Source organism: Passer montanus, unplaced genomic scaffold, assembly GCF_014805655.1.
Source record: "Passer montanus isolate IOZ18808 unplaced genomic scaffold, ASM1480565v1 scaffold3, whole genome shotgun sequence".
NCBI classification, from domain to species: Eukaryota; Metazoa; Chordata; class Aves; order Passeriformes; family Passeridae; genus Passer; species Passer montanus.
The window spans coordinates 3,635,083-3,659,948 of record NW_024367707.1 but is presented as its reverse complement, the minus strand read 5'-3'; the positions used below and the strand labels follow the sequence as shown (position 1 = coordinate 3,659,948).

The following is a 24,866-nucleotide window of genomic DNA, read 5'->3' as shown; positions in this document are numbered from 1 at the left end:
GATTTTCTCTTGCTGACTTGCCTTCCTTGTAAATTCTGTTTTTTAATATCTCCCTCTCTCTTCTTCCCTCCTCTCCTCCCCAAAGTGTCTCCACTTTGCCAGAACATCCACATTTTATATTTTTTGTCACTTCCCAAATTTGCCATTACCGCTGCTCTCATTTCTCAGGCTTTCAAGTTGAATGCCATATTGGTTATAGATAAAGGTGGGAGCCTGGAGTTGTGTTACCAAAGCTGTTGAGTAAAAGTCAACTGTCCCACATGTGTGACCTATAGTGAGGTGTTTGGGGTAGGTGAGGAGGGGATGCAGGAGGGGAGAACAGGCTGCTACTGAACACCAGGATGGTGCAGGTGCCAGCCAGCAGCATCCACCTGACTGTTCCGAACTGTCTTCTCAGAGTACAAAAATGGGATTTGCTGCCCACACTCTGGCTTGTGTCCTGGCTAGACCAAATGAAAGGGCCTATTTCTGTGGGAGGAGCAAGCACCTGTTTTTCCCTGGGAGGGAGAAAGAGGAGGGATGTTGTTCTGGGTCTCTTGGGATGCTCTGGCCACGTGTAGTGGTCAGCATGTTCTGTGCCAGTGCTCCATTTATTTTTCCCTGCACTGCTCTTTCAGCCCACCTGGGTAGTTTGCTGGCAGCTCCCCAATGCATGCACTGCTTGTGGTTTGTTGCTGTAGGAGCTGAGGTGACTTGCACCATTACGTGGAAGGTTAAGTAGTGTCTTCCCTCAGTGTATTTCTCTGTAGGCAGTTTTTTGTTACATCCCCAGGTACTTTCACCATCCATCTGTGTGTAGACGTTTGACTGTCTGTTAAGCTGTCTGTTACCACTTACCCTGTTGTTTTGGAGGTGTGATTTCCTAGCTTTCTCCCTGCTCTACTCCAGACAGGCTGGAGTGTCCTTGAACCTGCCCTCCCCTTTCTGAAACGAAGAATGAGAAGCCTTTAGGCAGCTTAAGTGTCGACCATGTCGCAGCTGACAGGAAACTGATCTGGTGCTTGGCCCCGCTGCAGCCGGGCTGCCAGTGGCATGTGCTGGGTCTGCAAGCCCTGCCAGGGCCAGCGGGTCGTGCCGAGGGCCCCCTGTGCCCCCTGCAAGGTGCAGCCTGGCTGTAGACATGGTCAGAAATCGCCGTCTGCCCCAAAATGTTGCGGCTGTTTGCCACAGCTGCCCGTCCTGTCAAAACAGTGACTGGTCTCGGGGTTAAAGGTTGGTGAAAAACTGTTGCTAACTTGAGATGACTGATGTTGGAAAACTAATTAGTGAGCAGGGGCAATTAATTTGATCACTCGTACTGGTTTCCCTTACGGGTTTTTGAAGGACTTTGCTGAGCTTCTTTTATCTGCTTCTTTTTAATTGAAGGAGGGATGTGTTTCTAGTGGACTGCTTCCAAGAGGAAAGACAATGTAAATTCATAAGCATTGCTTGAATTTACTTGTGTGATTCTTCAGAGGCTGGCAGGGAGGTTCCTGTTTTGCTTAGAGAGGGAAATGTCAGACACCCTAGAGAAATTTTCATATGAAATACGTAGTGACATAGTTGGGATCTCATCGACTGTGCTCTGCCACAGGAGGCGTTCTCTGTAGTTGGGGAGGTAACAGAGGAGTGTTAAAAGGGTATTCTGGTAACATTACTTTGGCTTATTCAATTGCTGATGACAAGACAATGTGTTTCCACTTTGGTCCATGCTGCTAAAGTGTAATATAATTATTTGTATTAGACACCAGCCACCTGTTAATATCGTTCTTCTAAAGGTCATTGTGTGGTGCCTTGCTGTCTGAATTTAACGGCCCTGTATCAGGTTTGTTGGTCACTCTTTTGTGTGACACGGAACAAGTGTTTGTGGGGAAAGAATGTGAACCTGATACCCTGATGGCCAAGGGAGAGGAGAGGACCAGGAGCATGTTCTGCTGCTGCTATTGTCATGCCACCAGGCCAGGGCTGGAAAACAGGCAGCTTCCTTGTGAGGTGCTTTCATCTAACGCAGTCCTTGTTTGGAACAAAACCAACTTTCAGTAATTTCCCTGGGGAAGCAGACTGATATCCATAAACCCAGGCTTTTTGGTAGCCTGGATGTGGAGGGAATGCTATGTTCCTAACCTGGGCTATGAAGGAGAGGAGGGGTGCTGCTCCACTGGCTGTCAGTCCTCCTAATGCCATGTAAGGAAAATGAGGTGTTGATAATGTAACTGTGCTTGGTGACAACAGGTAAATGCTTGATAAATTGTTAAAACACACGGTCTTGGCAGTTAACCTTAATCCTATTGTGGGATTCATTTATTGTCTGTACAGTGACCTGAAAATGCAAAGGACTGTATCATTGAGAAATGTTGACCTTGTTAGCTGAAAATTTTTAATTAATTTTGCTGAAAAAAGGGTGGTATGCATTTAATTGGAACTTTCACTCTTCCCATCTGACCTAGTATTAGCTTTTGAGAGAGGTGGGGGACAGGTAGGACTTGTAGATGAACTTACTCCATGCTTATATCCTGTTCATGAAGCAGCTGCAAGTGACTGCTGCTGTAGGGGCTCAGCTGAATGACTTTGTTTTCAAATTTCCAGAAAATGAAAGCTTCAGCTGCCAAAAGAACAAAACAAAGCACCTGGTTTACCACATGGTGTAGGACATTCCAGCACTTGTGAAGAGGGAGGGTTGGCTTTAAGCCATCTATATTCCAGTGTCATTAGTAACTGCTGCTAACTGTTGGATTGAATTACTGGCTGAGAAAGAGCAAGGGCTTTTAGAGTCTTCTCTGCAATTGAAAATAGTCACATGAAAAACTCCCATTACTGACAATTTTATAAGGAATAAGGATCTCACTCTATCAGTTGCATATTTATTGGCTCAAACCATTTGAGGCTCATTATGCGCATGTAGATAACTCGTTGTGGTTGTTTGAAAAGGTTCATTAGGGTCTTCAAGAATTCTGGCTTTATAAAAATCTAATTCATTATTTCTGCAATGAAAGAGTTAATGAAGGATCACTTGTGGCTTTTAATTTTCAGCTAATTAAAAAGAACGTCTGTTTTTGCCTTGACACTTGTCGTTAAAAGCGCCAAATATAGGAATTTTTTTTGTGTGTGAGTTGAAGGGTGAGGAGGAGGGGGAAAAGTTACATGTAAATCATTTAGCCATTAACCTAATGTGGTGGATTTATAAATCCTATTACTATAAGCCCTTTTCATTTCCACTGAGGCCTGACGTGTGCTTGATCCTGCTAATGTAAAATTCATTCTGTCTAAGTGATTACTGAAGTAAGACATTTTAGTCAATTTTAATCAGATTGTGTGATACTTGCTTGAACACCAATGTTAAGTAAGATATGGACACAGTTTGGCCATGTCTTAATTAGCCTTACAAATCAGACTAGGAATCAATCAGTGAGCCAAGTCTATGAACCTTTTGACACCTAATGCTTTCTGTGGGGGGAAAAACAATCTATGCTGAGGGCTGAAAATACAGGGCTTGGAAGCAAGATTAAGATTGTAATTTGGTGTTCTTGCTTTATGGTGTGCTTGGCAGTCCCTCACAGTGTGCAAGTCCTTTGCGGCGCAGCCCTCATCGGTGTTTCGGAGTTGAGGCCAGTGGGGTGCTTCCCACAGCCCATCATAAATTCCTGTCTCCACAGCAGGAGCAGCAATTGGAGTATTTTTCTGAAGCTGCTTCTGCACCAAGATACATCTGTTATTTTGGTGGGGGGAGGGGAGGGGGTGTGAGGGACAGCTTATCTTAAAATGTAACCTCCTCCATCCAGGTGTTCACTGGGGACTAGTGACTTGGATAGTGGGATATCTGTGTTTCTTGGAATTAGCTGGCTCTGTTTTCCCTATAGGGAAGCATTAGTATGGAAGATCTACCTTCAAATATTGATCACTGTTGAGATCAGAGGTGGTTTTTGTGAAATGTCATCCTTTGATACAACAAGTAAAGACTTTGCTGTTTTTCCTGAATCATTGCTTTTTCAGTAGGCTGACATGAGCCTCAAACTGATTTTCAGTCCATGTTAGTTGACCCAGTTTTTGAAGACTCATTACTAGCCAATATTTTTTTCTGTTCTAATCTTGTAGAATTTCTGTATTGGTAACAACTTTTTTGGCTTTTTCTTTGAATATATGGACCATTTCCTTTTATTACCAAGATACTTGAAAAACTTGTCATATCCTTGAAGGATCCTGCAGAAGTCTGTGGTCTTTTTTCCCCGCCTGCCCTCTTCTTTTGCTTATTGTGTCTTCTGCAGCACAGTGGAAAGCCTTAGGAGAAAAAGGTGCTTGAAGTATATGGAAATTAAAATGTTTAGTACCAGAGACAGCTGATGTTCTCCCAAAGTAGGCGACATCTTTTGCAGAAGTCCCAGCTGCACATGGTGTTGTGTCATTGCTGAGAATTCTGTAACCTGGTGAAAGACAGGTCCATTGTAAATCACCAGCTTAGCCTGGAGATTTTGCTTTGTCGTTGTTGAAAAATTACCTGCACAATGATTTGTTTTAAGGCTTGAAAATTCAACCACCAGCAGTGTTGGCAAACCGTTTTCAGAATCACTCTAAAAGTCTGTGTGATACAGACTTTGTAAGTTGCTTTTATTTCTCAGGTTCCAGGTAATTTAAATATCTTTTCTCCTCTATCTAACCTGTTAAATTACCTCTCTCTGTTAGGGTGAGCATACCTCATTTAGTCAGATGTTACTTAGCTGATGATAGGACTGCAAGCACATGTGGAAGAAAGTGGGGAACGTGTTTTCTGCTTGATCTGAATGCCTCTTTGTCTTCTGTTTTCCTTTCCTACGGTTACTGTTGGTCTGCCAGGTGTGCCTTTTTGAATGAAAATGAGAAACTTCTTTAGTATAGATCTCTTACTGTTGTTGGGATGAAGCTCTTTTGAAAAGCTTTGAAATTAGATGTTAATTACCTTTCTCTTCTGCTGGATAATCTTCTGTACTTTAACCAAATAAGGATAATCTTCTATACTTTAATCAAATAAATATTCAAATACTTTGAATTTGCCATATTTCAGCTTTTTGACAGTTTCTTATGTGATGGATTGTAGAAGAGCAAGTGCTCATGAAAAGACAGAACTTAAATAGAAAGAAAATCATAGCAGTTCAGGTGAATGGGATACTTGATACATTATATTAAGTAGAATTAGTCTGAACAACTACACAGTGATGGCCAGGAAGAGAGCTGTCAAGGTTCATGTCAGCCTTTTAAGATGGTAGATGCCAATATCATAAGGTTTTATAGGCCTGAGAAGGATGCAGTGAAGTCCATTCTAGATCACATTTTAGGGTAAGATTTTGATTAATCTTGGTCAAATTGCAGTTGGTTCTTGACTTTGAATATCTTCCTATAATTTTGTGTATGCATATGGTCAAAATAAATGTGCAGGTTCATAAACATAAGGTGCATCTGGGGTACTGGGTCTCAGAAATGAATATGACCTGCAGAAGAGAACAGGCATCTCTTATCAGCCATATTTAATGTATATTTCCTGAGAAAATGCTTTAAAGACTCATGTTTCACAGCTTATCAAGACTTACCCAAATTAGCATTACCTATTTCAGAAAGCATCAGTTTGTCTACAATGTCTTGGAGGTTGGTGGGCAGGTGTGTTTTCTTGTTGTTTTTTTTTTTAATGCAACAAAGTTAATATATTTTTAATATGTAAAAAGTTCAATATTCTTGATTTTTTTTCTCTTTTTTTTTAATAAGCACTCAGTATTCTTCAGTCCTCTCAAGGGAATATCAATGGGCTTTCTTCTTGGCATTTACATCATTTTAATAATAGATTTTTTGTGTGTGTGTGTGTGTTTGTTTGGTCTGGTTTCCTTTGCTGACTGAGGCACATAGGAAGATCCATCTGAACATCAGGAAATACTTTTTTCCAGTGAGGGTGACTGAGACCTGTCACAGCTCGCCCAGAGAACGTGTGGAGTCTCCCTCACTGGAGATAGTCAGAGGTGTCTGGACATGGCCCTGGACAATCCAGCTCTAGGTGGCCCTGCCTGAGCTGGGGAGCTGGACCAGATGACCTCCAGGGGTCCCTTCCAACTGCAGCCAGCCTGTGGTTTTGTGATTTTTTTTTTCCCTAATTCAAACCCGGCCATAAAATACCAGCAAATTCTTACAGGGATTTTTATTCCTAGAGCATATCCCTATATTTGCTTGTGTTTTAGGGATTTGTTTGTTTGTTTGTTATTTTAGGCACCTGTAGTTATCTAAGGGCATTAAAAAGGAGCTTAGCAACATTTGTGTCTGTAATAGCAGTGGATGAAATCAAGCCACTGTCCACCAGTGCTTGTGGTTGGATTATTATGTTGGCACTAAAACTCAGAGCCCTGCAGGTCTCATTTCAGATATAATTCTAATGAGGATATTGAATGACTGGTGTGACAATAATGTTAATCAGTACTGGTGCCTTCTACTTTAACTGAAAAGTGATAGCAAGAGAGAGCTTTGAAAGAAGGTTTCCTTGGCATATGAGTGAAAGCTGAGTTTTTTATTAACAATTCAAACTCCTGTAATAAGTAGTAGGAAAGCTTATTAGCTATGTTTTTAGATTAAACAAAACCTTTAGGTTGTGATGTTCTTTCTTTTAACAAAATTTGTGGGATGAGGAATTTAAATGAAAATTTCTAAAGTCGAAGATTGATTGAGTTGAAGTATGTAGCACGAAATCAATCCTGTCAAATTGTAGGGAAATAAGTGAGACATTTATAAACATTGTTAATGTTTTAGAAATCTAGTTTTGTGCAAATGTATTTTGAATTCTTTACAAATGAGATAACAGTAGGTCTAAATGACAAATTAAAGATTTAAAAAATAATCAGCATGCCTCTCTTGTAGTAATGGATTTATGGAGGTAGCATGCTTAACTTGCATTTGTAATTAAGGTTTTTGCATCATTAGAATAGAAATGTATTCCTGTTGAGCAGTATCTTTTTATGTGATTTATGTGGATTGAATGAGTGGCAAAACTCCACTACTTTAATCTGTTATGTGACTAAAAGTCAGTATTTGGATTGGATTCCTAGAGGGTCATGCTGAAAGGTTAAATACATTTATCTGTTTTCTTAGTCTTCAAATTTCCATATTCTTTATGAGTAACAAACAAATCCATGTCCTGTGGGATTATACAATGACAGCTTAGCAACTTGGCTTCATTAGTAATGAAGCCATACTGCTGTTCATTTCAAACCTCTAAATACTGGAATGGGTGGGCTGTACGTGGAGTGCTTAACAACAGACTAACACATAAAAGAAACTTCTGAAACGATAATTTCTTTGCACAAGTTCATAGTCCTGACAAATGTAACTGTGTGCATTGATAAGCCACTAACCTCGTTCCTTCTTTAAAAACAGCATGTTTTTAAGTGTCCTGGGCTATGTGACAGACTACAAAAGGTATTCAAAGTGCCCTGTGCTACAGTTATAGGTAATTGACCAAGTCACCACTAGCTGCTGAAATCCTAAAGGTTCATAATAAGGTGTTCCATTTCAGGAATTTGCTTTTACACGAAGCTCATGTTTTCTCAATTGGAGTACTCCCAAAATTGTCATGGAACATACTTCTGTTTCTGCAGGAGCTCTCTCACATCATACATGGCTCCATCCTTAGCTCTTAGGTGATGATGATATATGTGGTGTGGTGAATGTCTGTGGATAGGCAATAGCTTCCAATGACATGGACCCTTTTATTCCCGTACATCTTTACAGGAAAAATCTGGAAGGTGAAGTTCCCCAACCCACTCTACAGTTCCTATTCCTGACTTAGAGTTGCAAGCCCTATTTAGCAGGCAATTTAGGATTGTTAACTAGTAATTTTCTTTTGTAGTTAGTTTAAAAATAGTTAAAAAGCTTAAATGAGTTTTTTTAAAAAATGTTATTTCTACATTATACATCTTACAATTCTTTGGTTGGTTAGTAGATTTTATTTCTGACATGCCTGGTAAATGCTTACTTTTTCCTAGGAGAGTCTTACATATCCTGAGGAGCTCTGTCTTGGGCTTTGGTTCATTGTTGGTTTTCTTGTCAGACATATCTAGGGAATTTGGGAAGCTCATTTTTAAGAGATAATCTAAAAAGACTGTGTCTGGCTCTGACAGACTGTCAGGAACTCTTTCCATCTGTATCCAATCCAGCTTCATCAAGTGCTGTAAAGAAGTTGCATGGAACAAATCAGAACTATGACTGAGACTTTGTACTGTTAACCATGCCTGTTCCTCATTGTATTTTCAAATCTTTGGAGCAATCACTAGGTCCTGCCTTAAGCAGAAAATGTTGCATGTGCCACGTAGAGCTGAAACTGTTTCATGGAATCACAGAATATGCTGAGTTGGAAGGGATCCATTGGGATCATTGAGTCCCACTCCTGGCCCTGCACAGGACACCCCAAGAGTCACACCCTGTGCTTGAGAGCATTGTTCAGACACCTCTTGAGCTCTGTCAGGCTGGTGCTCTGATCGCTTCCCTGAGCAGCCCAACCACCCTCTGGGGGAAAAACATTTTCCTGATATCCAACCTAAAGCCTCCTGACTGAGCTTCAGGCCGTTCCCTTCACTGGTCAGAGTGAAGAAATCAGTGCCCACCCTCCCTCTTCCCCTGATGAGGAAGTTGTAACTGCGGTGAGGTCTCCCTTCAGTCTCCTCCAGGCTGAACAGACCAAGGGACCTCAGTGGCTCCTCAAGTTTTTTTGTCCCTGGCACCACCTAAAAAGGCTTTTCCTATAATGCTAAAAGAGATGAGAAATGTGCACACAGAGCTATGTCTGAAGGCTTGGAGAAGGTATCCCAACGCATGGGTTTATGGGACTGAAGATTTAGATGCAATGTAAGACAGAGTGGCAGGATTGGTTTTCCAGGCTGACAGCAGAGAGGAGAAAAGTCCTTAGGCATTTGTAAAATTATCTGTATAAGTAACATAATGTGGAAACATGTAATAATAATTTTTATTATTACTCTGAGGGTAAATGAAAAATTAAGCTGGAGCTGTTTTTTTTTTTTTTAAGTACAGTTGTGAACCCTCTAGGCATTCATACACTTGATCTCTCATCTTTTTCATTTGCATAGCTTGGGTGGAACCTTGAACATCCCAGTATAGTCGGGAAGCTGAAAGTACAGGAACTTCTTGAGTCATTGAGGCTCCTTATAAGAGATGAGAAATGTGCACACAGAGCTATGTCTGAAGGCTTGGAGAAGGTATCCCAACGCATGGGTTTATGGGACTGAAGATTTAGATGCAATGTAAGACAGAGTGGCAGGATTGGTGTTCCAGGCTGACAGCAGAGAGGAGGAAAGTCCTTAGGCATTTGTAAAATTATCTGTATAAGTAACATAATGTGGAAACATGTAATAATAATTTTTATTATTACTCTGAGGGTAAATGAAAAATTAAGCTGGAGCTGTTTTTTTTTTTTTTAAGTACAGTTGTGAACCCTCTAGGCATTCATACACTTGATCTCTCATCTTTTTCATTTGCATAGCTTGGGTGGAACCTTGAACATCCCAGTATAGTCGGGAAGCTGAAAGTACAGGAACTTCTTCTTGAGTCATTGAGGCTCCTTAGCTGTCAGATCTGAAGCAGATTATTTTGAAGTCTTTCGAAATGGTCCTTTTCTTCAGAGCAGAGAGATGACCTAGAAAGTGCAAGAGCTTTGTCTGTAACACTGTGCTGGGGGCACTCCCTTATTCACGTGGATATGCTTGAAGAGGCCCCCTTGCTGTTGGTTACATGGTCCTTCCTGCTCACATATCCCACCCTTTGCTTGCCAGCATGAACATGCACTCCTGCCCCTCTCAGTGCTGGTTCAAACTCTCCTGCCAGCCTGGGAAGCCTGTTGGCATGGATAATTTTGCCCCATTTAGGCAAATGGATCCTTCCTTGTCCAAGCAATTCTTGGTGCTGACACCAGCTGGAACCACGGAGGATGAATAAGTATTGTTTAACTTGATAAAAACACCTGTCGTGTTGTCTAAATATATCTAATTTAATGAAACAAAATTATATGCTTTATGGAAATCCTGCATGACATTTAAGAAATTAGTTAAGAGAACTTCCTTTGGAGGCTAATTAGAGGCTAAAATACTTTTCTGAATTTGCATAAATGTTGCTTTGATAGACAATCACTTAGTCAAAATGAAAGAACAGTTTTAAAGCAGTTCAAACCACTTATAAAGATTTTTTGATGGACACAACATCCACAAACAATCTATTCATTACCAAGGCTACCATGTCCTCTTATCTCCTATGAGGAGATCTGTCAGGATCATTTTCAGTGCATATTACCTGTATCTAGTCAGAGATTGCCTTGTTCTGTTTAGTGTAGCTATTTCAAAATGCTGTTGGTTCTTGGAGAAAAAGGTTGTATTGTTCAGTAGAAGGCCTTTTTCTTTTAGGAATACTCATCAGGTAGTGCAAGTGTGTTCTGCATCTGTTTTTCTCTTTAGCGCTTGCTTGTCTTCTCCCAGGCCTTCTTTTTCCTCCAAGCACACAAGTTGTGGTTATTACTTAAAAGATGCTGACCAGGAGAACCTTAGAAAAGTTTTAATTCTAGCTTTTTTTGCTTTTTATTAAAAAAACCACCCCAGAAACAAAGAGGAGGTGGATTTGATTGTCAGGGAGTTTGTCATCATCTCAGGTAATGCACTGAGTTTATCTACTGCTTAAAAATGTTTAGTCTTTGGAGTATTAGTTTTATTTCTTTTTCAGTTTCATAGGCATGTTTGAAATGTTTTTGAAATGAGTGATGTTTTTGAAAAACCATTTTCTCCACTGATTCTGAGACATACTCCCTGATTTCTCCAGGGCTTTTAGTTATATGGCTATGAGAGTAACTTCTCTTGGACATGGGATAGTACTTCCATTTCTGTCACTTCGAGATTGAGAGATGTACTTTTATATTTGAAAGATAACTTCTAACACTGCAGTTTTAAACCTGATGTGGAGGATAGTATGGTTATTATTCCCTACTCTGGAGTAGATATTGCTGTTATTCAGATGAAAATTTCTATGCTCTGGTTTTAAACCTTGACTGGATTTTAACTTGCCTGAATAAAAGGAAACCTTCGTTTATTAATAATGAATTTCAATTATTTATTGTTCTTGTAATTTTATTTTTTCTAGTGAAAAATTAATTATATTTTGCTGAATGTGTTAAACCTCTTCAGTTTGGGAAACAAAGCAAAGATTTCCTGTCTAAATATTTGTTCATTCCACTGAAACAAATGCTGTTGTTTTCTCTAAGGAGAATGCATGTGCATTTAAATATTGAATAACTTAACACATGTTTTGGTAAGTAAATGATGCTTGTTATATTATTTCTTAATTAGGAGGGTTTTTACTTGTGGTTTGTGATACAGTTAGCTTTTGATACAGTTGCAGTCATTAGGTAGAGCTACCTTTGCATCTTATAATTCAAGTACAAAACGTTCGTCAAGCACAAATTTATTTAATGCTTTGGAATAAAAAAAGAATCATAAAAGTTAATGAGCCAAGATTTGTACCACATTCTTTGTGGTTTTAGATGCTGTTGATCTTATTTCTTCATTGAGTGAAACAGGGATCCTTGCTCCTTCATTTTAGGTGTTCAGTTTTGAACGAGTTAGAAAGAAAATAACAGCATGGGTGAGCTGAGCCCTGGTGCTTCTCTAGGAACTGTCCCTGTGTTTGGTTTCTTGGGAGGGTTAGGAGATGCCCAGGCTGTACCAACATTTTTCACAGCTAGTTATCACATGGACATTGTATTCCTGCTGCTTCTGGGAACACAGAACATTTCTGGGAAGTGGGTCAGAGCCAGGTCAGTTACCTTCTATGCACTCAAGTGTTCAGCTTTATTGTTGAGTGCTCCATTTCTCTGTTTCTGGGACTGTAAAATAATTTCTAACACAGAAGTTTTTTGATTTATTTGTTTTTGTTTGTGGCTTTTTGGTTTTGTTCAGTGCTTTTAAGAATATGTTTAATTGTTCTTTCTTTTATCCTAATACCAAAATAGCCCTTTCCAAAATAGGCAAAATTTGCATTAGTATAGCATGGTTTGTAATACACTGTGTAGAAAAATCAGTAGTTTCACAATTTAATAAGAAAACAATTCTGGTTCTCCCATCCTCTTCAGAGGAGTTCACCACGAATACTTGAAATAGAAGTACTGTAGAATTTTAAGGATATAATTGTTTCTGGCATCAAGGGAACATTGTCTTCAAATTCTAATTTGATTTGCATCATCATCCGTGTTTTACTGTAATCTTTGCATTTTTTGTCAAAAATGTGCCAAAGGTACACAAAGGTAATTTTTTTTTGTATTCAGCACATTTCTGTTGCCTTTTTTGTATTTTCTGTTGTTTGTGAAGCAAGATTGTACCTTTTTTTGGCATGCAAACGTGTGTCACTGGATCTTTGTGTACACTGATTCAGCCCTTGGAACCACTCTCCCTAAGGTTTTGGTGCTCCATCCAGTACTGCTGTTATATACAGAAGCTGTGAAAATTTTATTACTGTCTGTCAGCTTTGCTGGGTGGAGTATGAACAGTTAATTTCAGCATTTCTGAAGAAAAAAAACAAAATCAAAACAAGACAGAAGGGAAAAGTTTGGCAGTTTGGGGTGTATTTCTCATGCTGTTAATGTTTCAGAGGAGTGTACATTTTGGAGAAATGTAACTTTGGATGTAGTGTCTAAGTACAGCAAATACTCTGTAAAAGCTCTTTGAAACAAACAAACTTATTAACTACTTGAATCTGATCCCTCAAACTTTTCTAAATCAAGTCCATTGTCTGATAAAAAGACTATTGAAGACTACTGAAGAATTGCTGTTCTTCATTCTCTGTGGCAAATAAGGCTTTCATCTTTCTTTCACTTATGCTTAGGGCATATGTGCCTTTTTGTCCAGCAATAGAAACCTTTTCTGAAAATCCTCCTTAGTAAAATCTTTCTGCAGCATCCTGTGACTGTGGTTTATCAGTGCTGGTCTGCTTAAGACAAAATCCTAGCAAAGTTAAGGAATAGGTTACAAAAATACAGAGGTTCAGAAATACTTAGAGTAGCGAGTGGTGTTACTGGAACACAGTTTTTCTATCTCATTTATTCCTCTGTCCCATGGGAAGGAATAGCTAATTCAAATTACTAAAGCAGGTGACAGAATTATTTTCTTACTACATAATTGCAGAAGTGAATAAATGAAGTGGAAAAATATATCAGGTCTACTCTAGATAAGTGTAGATGGTTTTCAAAAATACAGTTTTTTACAGGGCCTTAAGGCTGCTTGTTTCTCTCCTTGTGCAGAGTGAATGCACAAGGAGTGGTGTGGGTAGGGTTTGTTTGTTTGTTTGGGTTTTTTTTAATGTATGCTTCTCTGGTACAGTGTTTTTATAGTGATTGTGCTCATTCTTTTTGGTCGGCTCTTAAGTCTTTCCTTCTGTTCCTTCACATCTGTGACGCCAGGATTCTGCAGAAAATGTGTGTTCACAGGAGAAGTCTTTGCATCAGCATATTAGTTTTGTATGCTCTCATTGGTTTTTAACTCTTGTACCTTAGCTTGTGTCCACAGAAGCATCCTCTCATCAGAAGGTACTCTTCAGAGTTTTTTAAATAAGGGATCTTCAAAAATACTTGATGTAATAAATAATAATAAAGCTGTTCTTTGTATATTTATAATTTTAATAATTACCTGTCTTAAATCACAACCTCATTTAATTAAGTAATTAATGAGTTGGGGTAGGATTAGAGCAGGGAATTTTGCAGTTTGGTGAGGGCTTGTCTGCAATGATCTTTAAGTTTATATTGACTTGCAGTTCATGGGTGAGAGAATGTGTGTTGCTAGTTTTGCTTTTAGAGGAAAAAAGTTAAAAGAGTTTCACAGATGTTCACTGTACTGAGAAGTTCACAGGTTTTTAGAAGTATATGTTTGCTGAGGGGAGGGGGGCATGGCTGTACAGATGGGTTGCCTGGCAATTAATTCTTCCTACTTGGAATAGGAGACAATCCAGCTCTCATAAGCAGTGCAGCATTATTTGCAAAAGGAAACTACCCAATACCATTTTTCCTATTCTCTTCTTTTTTCTGTCTTCCCACCTTCCTTCCTCTGCTGTGCATTTCTGAGAAACTGCTCAGGATTGATATGATAGCAGAGCTGTCATTCTCTTTAACAAAAAAAAAAAAAGTCACTTTTATTCTAGGTATTTTAATAGAGTCCCATTAAGGATGTATTGCTGACTGAAATATTGGCATGAAGGGCTCTCACTGAGCTGAGCCCAGGAATTAAGAAGTCAGGAAATGGGCTGCTGCATTGCTAAAGAACCTTGTGTGACACAGTATCTCCTGATTGGGGGGATCATTACTGCTATTATGACTCGACTTGCGTAGGAATTTTAAATTTCATCTGAATGTCAGTAATAACCCTCTTAGCAAATTATCCTGAATAAAATCACGAAGGCATTTTATATAATAGGTGTTGAATTACTGGATAGATTTGCTAATTAAATACTCTTTGTTCTGCTGCAGTTGACATTACAGGGTAAGATCTTGAACAATTATTCTCAACAGCTGTACTTTGTTAAGGGAAAAATTAACTACAAAGTTTATTTTTTTTTCTACACTTGAAATTGGCAGATTTTTGAAATGTGCTTGAAAAAATTCCATCATCCAGTTGGTAATGAGAGGATAAATATGCAGGTGTTGCTGTGAAATCAGATAACTACTGACTGCCTTATTAATGAATTTAGCAATACTTTATAACCTTCTGTTTTGTAGCTGTTGGCACTTAGAAGTGATCTCCTGTCAGAACGGGTGGCACTAGCATATGCCAGTCACTTGATGAAGCCAACTTGTCTGTGACCCTCTTGCTGTGATTACCTACACCCACTGCTGTCCCCAGGGACAATTGAGAAGTGGTTTGTGCACAGCCAGACAATTTTTTAGTAGGGGTTCATCCTTTTTAAAAAAGAATAAAGTTATCTTTCTCATTATTAATGGAATTATTTCAGAGAGTGAAGTAGAAAATGCCAAATGAAAATTGATAGGCCTTCCTTTCTTTTCAGTATAAACTCTTCATTTTGGTGTAATTTTTCAATTTTGTTTCAGGGACTCCTGTTTGCTTTTGGAGTACTAAGGGAGAGGTATAACCTTTCTCTGTAGGAGTTAGCTAATATGTGAGAGGAAGGGTTGTGGTGTGGGGAATATGTTGGAATTTTGACTACTTTATATGAAATTTGATATCATGTACCAATGATATGTCTTTAGAATAATTTCAAAACTCCATAGAAAGGTGGTGGGGTTGGATGTCTGAATCACTCACGAGGAGATGAATAGGAGTGGAATACCTTCTTTTTGAGCTTCCAATTAGAATGGAATTGTGTGTGTCTGATTCCAGAGACAGGGACAGCCTAGCAGGAATCTGCAGTTGAGGCTCACCATTTTCCTGTCCTATAAAGAAGACTGAGGACAGCTGAGCTTTCTGCAGTTTTGGCCTTCAGCAGAGTTTAGGCATCACATTGTTTGAGTGCCTGGTTTGCAGCACCAGTGAATGGTCTTTAAATCAACTGGATGTTTTGAACTTGACCCAGAGAGTGTAAATCCATAGATATCCCTATGTGCTTGGGGAATAACCCTGATAAGGACATGTGTTGTGAGTTCAGCTGTGTCAAAATTACATCATAGTTTGGAATTGAACCTAGCTTCAAGTGCCTTGTGGGGAATACAGCTTTCAGTGCACAATTCCAGACAAAAAAAAAAAAATCATACTTTCACTGTGGTTATGTAATGGTTCTGAAATACTGAAGAAACTTGCCATAGCTGTTAAAGGAACGACAGTGTTGTCATGCTGTTTGTGTGCTGTTGTGTAGAGGTGGAGATTTCACCTGTTTCAGAATTCCTTGCTGTTATGGCATAGTCAGCATCACAATAGCCAAGACTCTTGGCTTCATTATAGACTCCTTGGCCTTATGAAAGTAATGAGATTTAATAAGTAATTAGAACGTGATCTTATTCCCACTGGGCATGGACTGCTCTTGCCTGTTTGTCCCTTTTCCTCATCCCTGTTGATTTCTACTGCCCAGCTCCCTGCCATAGGCTTCTTGACTACAAGTCTTGATTCTTCCTTTTGGCAAATGTGGCCAAGGAGTATTGCAATTTAATATGTGAAAAGTAGTGAAGGTGAGACTTGGTTACTTAATTTGATGTAAGCTATTCCTAGTGTGTTGCCCAACTATCTTTCGAGTTCCAGATTGTTTGGGTTTACTTAACAAACTCTGATCTATCATTGCTGTAACATGTGGTTCAGATTAATCCTCAAGAAAATTTAAAGTATAAATATATATGACTAGCAGGATTGGCTGAAGAAAAACTAAGGTTTCTGCTGAGTGGCAATGGAAAGAACTGACACCAGGGAAGTGGAAGCTGGAGCTGGGTGCCAGAGCACCAGGATGTTGATAAGAAGGAAATGGGGGGTACAGTGGAACTGTGGCCAAGTGACTGAAGGAATGGATCAGATGTTGGTTCTCATGCAGCTGTGCAGAATTCACCAAGCTCTTCCTGCTGTTGCAACTACCATTTTTTTCATTGAGCTCGTTTGATTGTCCCTTTTCTGTGCTACAGCTGTAACTGTGGCTTCAGATGAGGTGCTCTCCCCACCCTCTTCTGCCCTGAGCACTGTTAGAGATGGAAGCAGCAGCCTGCTCACGTGAGGTCTCTTTAGCTATTTCTCAGGTTCAAAGAGGTTCAGAGCATTTGGAGAACTTAAGATGCATTCTTGGTTGAGAAACAATCCTGGTTACACCCCTTGACCCAAGATCTGTGTCTTTATCCCAGTTCCTTGTTCCAGTTCTGGTTTCCATAAGGAGTTTGCTTTTTGATGACCCATTTTGAGATCATTACAAGGGTAATCAACCTTTTGACTAAGTCTTCTTAAGTGAGCACCATCCAGGCTGGACTGAATGAGACAGGATGTTTTGGGGAAGAAATTCAATGACATCAAGAAATAAGATGATGGATATGAAGGCGACAACTGACCTAAATTACTAAAAGAGACTTAATGCTGGCACTTGCTGATTAGGTTGTATTTAAGCCATTTGATTCAGTGTTCTTTTTTTTCCTAAGGTAGAATGTGTGCATGCACATGCAATTTTGAGATTTGTTTTAATCTTGTTTTAGGGGAGTTAATAATAGCATTAATACAAGGTCAAATGAGAATTTACTCATGTAATAGGAGTATTGAGGTGACTGTGTGTTGCCAGGAGAGAGGTGGTTTGCTTTGTTTTGAAAGGTGAGAGCATTTGGAGTTAGCAACCTAATGGATATGTTTGCCTGTGTTAGCCTGTAATTATATCATACACTAATCTTTGGTTATTTTTTTTATTTCAGATTTTGATGCATACCAAGGAGATGGTGCAGAAGGTAATGCTGAGCATTTTCATTAAACAACAACACTTAAAGAGCACACCTGGTGAAATTTTTTTTATTCTAGGAGAACTGTAACCCAAACAGACCTGAAATCACTTCTTAGGATGCCTAGTTTACAGATGTAATCCTTCCTGATGGATTATAGCTTTTTTCTTTTCCTACCACAGATATGATCTGGACCCTGCTTGAAGCCTATGTGGGACTGTTTCAAGCAAATTAGCAACAGTGCTAATTAGAGTTTACTCATAAACCTGTTACACCATGTGTTCTAGTGGTTTATTATGGTTTATTTTTTGGCATCCTTTAAACTCTGTCATGGGGTGGTTTTTCAACTCTGTGGAGTTTAACATGGACATAGCCATGTTGCAGTTTTTACAGCTGCATTGATTTTCCACCACTGAAAATATCAGGTTTTCTTTTTTTTTTCAAAATTAATATTATGCAATTATATGCATCTGCCAATTTTTGTTGTTGTTGTGACATTTACTGGTGTTGGCAATTTTTCTTTTTACCTTTTTTCTTGCTATGCTTTTCATATGCACCTCAGGCTTTTTCATGTTCCTCAGTTTGTCTAGAATTTGCTCCATTATCCGGAGTATTATGGAAGTATGGCTGGTGTTTGAATACAGTTTTCTCCATGCAGGGCATTTAAATTGTTACAAGACTCAGAAGTGATGTGAGGGCAGAGTGTCAGTCAAAGAGAAGGGGCTCAGTAAATGTTTGTATCCATCTCTGAGTATAATTGTTCATAGTTCAGTCTGGAAAGAGAAAACTTGTGGGTCATAGTAGCTAGATCCTTCTCCAAAAGGAGCATTCCCTGAAAGATCTGCTGCCCAAGGGAGGACAAACACAGGTGGTTGGATAAGCAGAAGTCAAAAGATGGGAGAGGGAAGATGGAAATATGAAGGCATCTGCATAACCTGAAAGAGTGAAGAAGAGCAGCCTAGTCTGGGTAGTGCTGTGGTATTCTCAGTTGCTGTCATTCACTAGCCAGTGCTTTCACAGATTTGTTTGAAATGGAGAATCTAAGTATTTTTTCTCCATTGTTTTGCCCAGTAGTATTGTGATGGCTGCAAATGGGATGGGATACCTGACTGTGGTATTACCTGTCAAACACTTTGGCTAACTGCCTTGTCTGAATTTGCCCAGCATTCTTGTGGAAGTGATTTTCTTGTGTCTTAGCAGTCCAAAGCTATTTCTGATCAGAGTTTCTGCTGTTTCCCAAGATCAGACTTGTTCACTGACTTATTTTTCTAGTATTCATTTAGTAAAATGTTGCCTGTTTATATTAGGTACACAACTGGACAGTGGTCTTTTTAACATATCAGTGGCTAAAGTTTCTCTATTCTCTTTAAATTTAAATAGGTTTTAATGAAATGTACAGATCTATCAGTAAAAATTTGTTTTGTTTTCTTGCTAGTATACTTTTTAGTGTTTAAGGGATAGTGTATAGATAATGATATTTTTGAACCTTGAAAGTTATGTGGGACTTGTAGAAGATGAAGTGGTTATTTTTTGTTTTTCAAAGCAATTTTTTTTTGTTTAGATGAACCTTGAAGTGATTTATGGAGACACAGATTCCATTATGATAAACACTAATAGCACCAGTTTGGATGAAGTCTTCAAGCTGGGGAATAAGGTAAGGAACTTTTTCTTTTGAAGATTCCCTACTTAGGTCTGTGTTGTTCCTCTGAGAAGAGCAGATGGTGTTAAGAGAGGATTCTGTGGCACAAGCAGAGAATATGCCATAAGAGAGAACTTGACAATGTGTGGAACCTATGAGGTAGTAAAAACTAAGCTGTACCTGCTCTTTTTCAGGTGTAGCTATTCTGTGCATTTTTAAGTGATTAAATGAACCATTTCATTGCATAACAAGCTTTTTTTTTTTTTACTAATTCTAAGGTAGCAGAAGAGTATCTCAATATTTGGTAAACTAAAGTGTAAGGTACAATTTCTCCTCCAAGTTAATTTCATTTACAACATGAACAATTCTGATTTTTTTTTTTTTTTAATGAATGATGTATCTCAGTTTAGTTTTGTATAGTTTAGTTTGTATAGTTAATGGTAAGTTCAAGTATTAATTTTCATGGTATACCAGCTACCGAAGAGATCTGATTGCAATTGATGATGTGGAAGTTCTGTGGCTCTCTGAAATTGTGGAAGAAAAGTGAGAAATATTTTAGAACTTTCTAAAGAAAGGATGTAAGAGAAGCTGTTTTTGAAAGATGGAAGAAAATGTGATGAAAATGAGAGCTATGGAAACTCTAAAAAAGCTAAAGAAAGCATAGATGTATTCAGTATAGTATTAAACAGAAGTAATTTAATTTTAAGGCAGGGACTGATTCCAGGGGTTTTTTAGCATACTTCTACCTTCATGCTAGTGGGAACATTTAGAAGTAGATGCATTCAGGAGCAGAAAATGGGATAATCACTTGATATCATAACTGAGTAGCAGGAGGGCTGCTGGCATGGTAGAAAGCAGTCTTTCTTTTCTGTTTGCCACATGCAAGATTATATATAATTTCTATTGTATATACAACAGTGTGTAAGAAAGTTTAATCTTACTCCAGTTGTGTGTGTGGTTTCATTCTGGTTTATTTTTTGTCCCTGTGCTCCCATTTGATGGCTAAACATTACAGAGGATAGTTAAATAATAATAACTTTTATGAAATCTGACAGGATAAGCATAATAGGTTAAATACTTCTGAATTAGAGTCAGATTTTCTGAGAGAATAGGTATGTGTTTGAACTTGTCAGCTGCTTAATGAGAGTAAAATCTTAAGCTTTTTTAATCCATTGTACTTCTGTATTTAATTGAACAAAAAAGGACAGTAAGATATGTTTTGATTAAAATCATGTACAACATATAAAAAGTGAATAAACTTATCTTTGTAAACCAGCACAATCAAACCTAGCATCAAAATTGCAGATGTTGTGGCTTTCAATATCCTTTCTGTGGCAGAAAAAAGTGATTCATATCTCTCTCATTTCACGTTTCTTGTTTGTTTGTTTGTTTATTCCTCAAGAAAGTGACAGTTGTTTGGTTTTTTTTTTGCAAACACTTTGATCATTTACATATTCCTTGTTTTGAGTAATTCCTATTAAAAAAATCAGGGTAAAGAATTGTCTGTTTTGATGAGGAACACTCTCAAGAAATGTCTCTGCTCCACTGCATAATAATTCCTTTCCCAAAGTTTTGTGTTCAGAGGTGAGGAATATTTACACTGCTTTCACTGTACTTTTGCTTTAATGTAGTCTGTATGGGCAGGCACAGAGGTTTAATGCAATCAATTACAGTGAGAGCAGTTAGTGAGTGTCTGAATTTGTTAGTTAGTGAGTGTACCCCTCTTCTGATGTAAAGTGTGAATTTATGCATTGTTTTCAGCAGTGAAGCATTCCTCCAAGAGATGAATTTTGGTTTTCTGTTGGAGAAAATTCTCTTACGTGCCTTCTGAATTCCCCCATGTAATGTGTGTGTTCTCTCCCACCCTTAACCTTCCAGTATTTATATCCATGCCCTTTTCAGTCATTACTTAGCAGAATTTTTTTTCTCATTTTCTGTGTGTCCTTGTGAATCAGATTTGTCAGTACATTCAGTACTGAACTGTTACTGGGTTTTGAGCACTTGGTTAGTATGCTGTAAAAAAGAAAAAATTAAAATTAAAATTGCAGAACAATGTTTAGAGGAATTTGTGACTGTTTTAAGAAAGAAAATATGAGCCTTGTAGCAAAATGTTTTTTGCCTCTTGATGCCCTTCAAAACTTAGAAATATACAGGGGACATCAAAGTAATGGTAGTTTCTGCAATAGGAAGTACAGAGATCCAAGAGAGAAAAACTAAGTACACACAGATATGTATACACATAAATGAAAAGTTTTAAGGGAGATTTTGGTTAAAATGGTAATCTGAGTTCAAAGCTAGATAGGAAACCAGTGAGACTTTATGCTGAAGGTCCTGATCTTGATGGAGTATCTAGATACCCTGTATCTGATACATCTGTGTCTAGATGGCAAAAGAACTTGAATTCATATCCAACTTCAGTGAGACATGAGAAAAGGATAGTGCATAGTGGTGGTAAAAGTATAAGTAGGAGTGAATATGGATAGTGAAAATCAACAGGGAAAGTTGTAGAGGAAAAGAAGGAAAGAGTAGCACATGAACACAGAACAGGACACCTGACATATGCAGATACTCTGTTGAAGAACATAAAGTAAAAACATATGAGAGAAGAAAAAAGCAAGGGAAAACTTTCAGCCAAGCCAGTAGGTGGGTAATGTGTACTGGAACCAAAGTCTGTTGTTGAAGGTTCATGCTGTTTTGGGCTGTTGCACTTCTGTTCCCTTAGAATAGAGGTAAGAGGTACTTGGTACTGTATTAAGACAATATATCAGTGCCATTTAAAATTTTTGTATATGGATTAAACATATCCTGTGTGTAGAAAACCTCACCTTTTCCTCTCAAGGAAATCAGGCTATGGAAAAGGTAGATATATTGTGGGGAAGGATAAAAGAAACTTGCCTGATTTTCCTGAACACACAGAGCTCTGGTCTACAATCATAGTTTTTCTCCCCTCCCTGGTTTAGGATGAAAGAGTGAAGAAAGAAAGGTGCCATTGTAATAATAGCTTTGCCATTTCTGTAAGGCTATTTGCCTTTTCTGTCTAAGTGACCATCTCTTGTCTTTGCCTAGTAAGTAGATCCCTGCTGTGAAATCCTTTGCTTGCTTAATTCATGTGAGAGGTTAGATGGAGTAGCTGTTCTAGTAAAATGACCTGGAGCCAGTTATCTCCAAGGTCACTTCAATCTCATGTTTATCTGCCTTGCTTAATTTTATTAAGGAGTTGGATGTACCAATCTGTAGATACTGAAAAAGTCAATGGGTGGGTGAACTTTAATTTTAGTAGTAGCTCGTAGTTACTAGTGTGTAATGAATTAATGATATCTGACCAGTCTTTCAAATGTGTATGCAAATACACAGTGTGTAGTGTTACTTGTTTTAAAACTCAAGCACAATTGAATTTGTCCATCGTTAAATTGTTGCATTTGTTGTTAATGTTGATGCATTTGCAGATCAAAAGTGAAGTGAACAAGCTGTACAAATTGTTGGAAATAGATATTGATGGAATTTTTAAGTCCTTGCTGTTGTTAAAGAAGAAGAAGTATGCTGCTCTGAGTGTGGAACCAACAGGAGATGGGAAATATGTAACTAAACAAGAGCTAAAAGGGCTGGATATAGTCCGGAGAGACTGGTGTGATCTTGCTAAACAGACTGGAAAGTAAGTTTCTTTGTGGCATTGGATTCTTTGCTCCATTAGAAACAGTAAACATTTGTACTTACTGTCCTAAACATTTGATACTGTGTTTCCTGAAGATCACAGCTGGTAACTAACATGAGTGTTAGGACTTGGCTGATTTTTGGAGGAGATGTAAACTTTACCTTCTTCCATTGGTAACAGGTAACTGTGCAAGACCAAATGTCTCTGAATTTCACTCTCTGGTTTTTCATCTGCTGTGGAAGCTGTGCTTTTGGGTTGTCAGTGTTAGAAATGTTATTTAATAAACCAGAGCTGAAGTCTTGTGAAGATGGTAGATGCTGTCAGCATTTGGAGTTGTAGATTCTAGGCTGGATGTTTTATTTCCTAAAGAAGCTGGTGCTCAGCACTTTCAGCACCCTCTAAAAAAATTGAAAGTGCACTGGGTGCAGCCTGAGGAGGTGGTCCCTTTCCTCAAGACTGCTTCTCTTTCCTTTTGCCATGAGACTTCATTGTGATGGATAGTGGATTGAGTGTTTATTAATTGTCATTACACAGGGCATTTTAATGCTTTAATTCAGTAGAAGTAACACATTTAGCATCATAGAAAGAAAATTAGAGAGAGTGGAGAGGTGGTCATCTGGGTGCTGACTCATTGTATATTGCCTCTTGAAAACTTAAACAGCTCATGGTCCAAATGTATCCAAAAATGAATATTTCTCACATCTGTAAAAATACACCACACACTTGCTTACTGTTCTTAAGACTTGCATTTTCTAAGAAAAGATGCATCATAATAGAAGCAAATTTTTCCAAGTTAGGAATGTATTAGTAATTAAAGCTATACAAATGTTGGAGAGTGTTCTTTAGTGACTAACTCTTCTGCAGCTGGCAGATCTTCCAACCACATTTTGCAGCAATAGGCAAGACTTTGCTTACTTGATATGTTCTCTTCTCCCCCGTCTTAAGATACCTGCTGTGGAATAATAAATGGAAAAATGATATAGCAGAAGAAAATAGAAAGTTGCACTCACCCATTCCAAATCATTTTTTAGCATTAGAACTATTTGCAGTAATTTGCTTTTAGTAAAATAAGTAAATAAATAAAACACAACATAAAATATACTGGGAAATTTCTATAAATTTTTCATCAGACTTCATCCTTGGCCTCTTTAACGTCTAGAGAAAATCTAGGGGAAGAGGAGATTGTGTCTGTTGTAATGGTTTTGCACATGCCAAGCTTTTCTTAATTTTTATACTGTTATTGCAGCTATGTAATTGGTCAGATTCTTTCTGATCAGCCTCGAGACATAATTGTGGAAAATATTCAAAGGCGACTTATAGAAATTGGAGAAAATGTGGTCAGTGGTCAGATCCCAGCAAATCAGTTTGAAATAAACAAGGTAAGTGATCTTGCAGCTCTTTTCTGTCTCAGAAAAACTTTACTGTTCCTGAATATATTGACTGCTGACAAAAATACTTTTAATCCTTATGATGCTGTGAAATAGCAGGAGTTTTATTAGGTACTGAATAGTTCTGGACATCCTACAGATGGAGGGGGGAAAAGTCCTACTGAGGTGGAGGCTCCAGAATAACACCTTTGTGTCTTGTCCCATCGTGCTGCTTACCAGGCTCACTCTGCACTTTGAGAATGATCTGATGTTTTTAGAAGTTCTCTCCTAAGCTGTTACTTTATATTTCGGGCTTGAAATGCATAAAATGAAGAATGCAATGGAAATTAATCAAATACTCTGTTTTCTAGAAAACTCTAATAATATTTCCCTAGAAGGATCTGTATAAAAAAGCTAATAATAATTTTAAGACCTCATTCAAGACTTTTGTGCAACAAGAAGTAAAATACTCTGCTTTGTTTACAGCAGTTTGAGCAGCAGTGTTGTGGTTTTGGGGTTTTTTTTTGGGAATCCTCAATGACAAAAACTCTGTTTTTAGCTTCAGAGACTCCCCTTTCCTGTTGGGGGCAGTTTAACACCAGTGAATTGGTGGTAAAGGGGTATTACATGCCCCTCTTATGCTTCTAATAGAAGACATCTATCAACAGTCCATCCAAAGTCTGTTTCTTTTGCCAGCTGGACATCTGTCTGCTCTGTAAGACTGTGTTAATCAGTTAAGAAATGCGTTCAGGTTGTCATATGAGTGTAGAGAAATCTGAATTGTATGGTTGACTCAAAAAAGAATGTTCTGATGCACATCTTCTAACAGCACTTAGTGTC

At 38.3% G+C, this 24,866-nt stretch overlaps 1 protein-coding gene across 1 annotated transcript in view; it reads left to right on the top strand.

The window, feature by feature from the left end:
• The window catches only part of POLA1 (DNA polymerase alpha 1, catalytic subunit), a 184,592-nt gene that overhangs the window by 48,873 nt on the left and 110,853 nt on the right, over positions 1-24,866 (top strand). Inside the window, 4 exon segments of the mRNA XM_039714362.1 lie at positions 17,345-17,377; positions 18,930-19,022; positions 22,454-22,659; positions 23,906-24,038. Of these exon segments, the coding sequence (XP_039570296.1) occupies positions 17,345-17,377; positions 18,930-19,022; positions 22,454-22,659; positions 23,906-24,038 (465 nt within the window).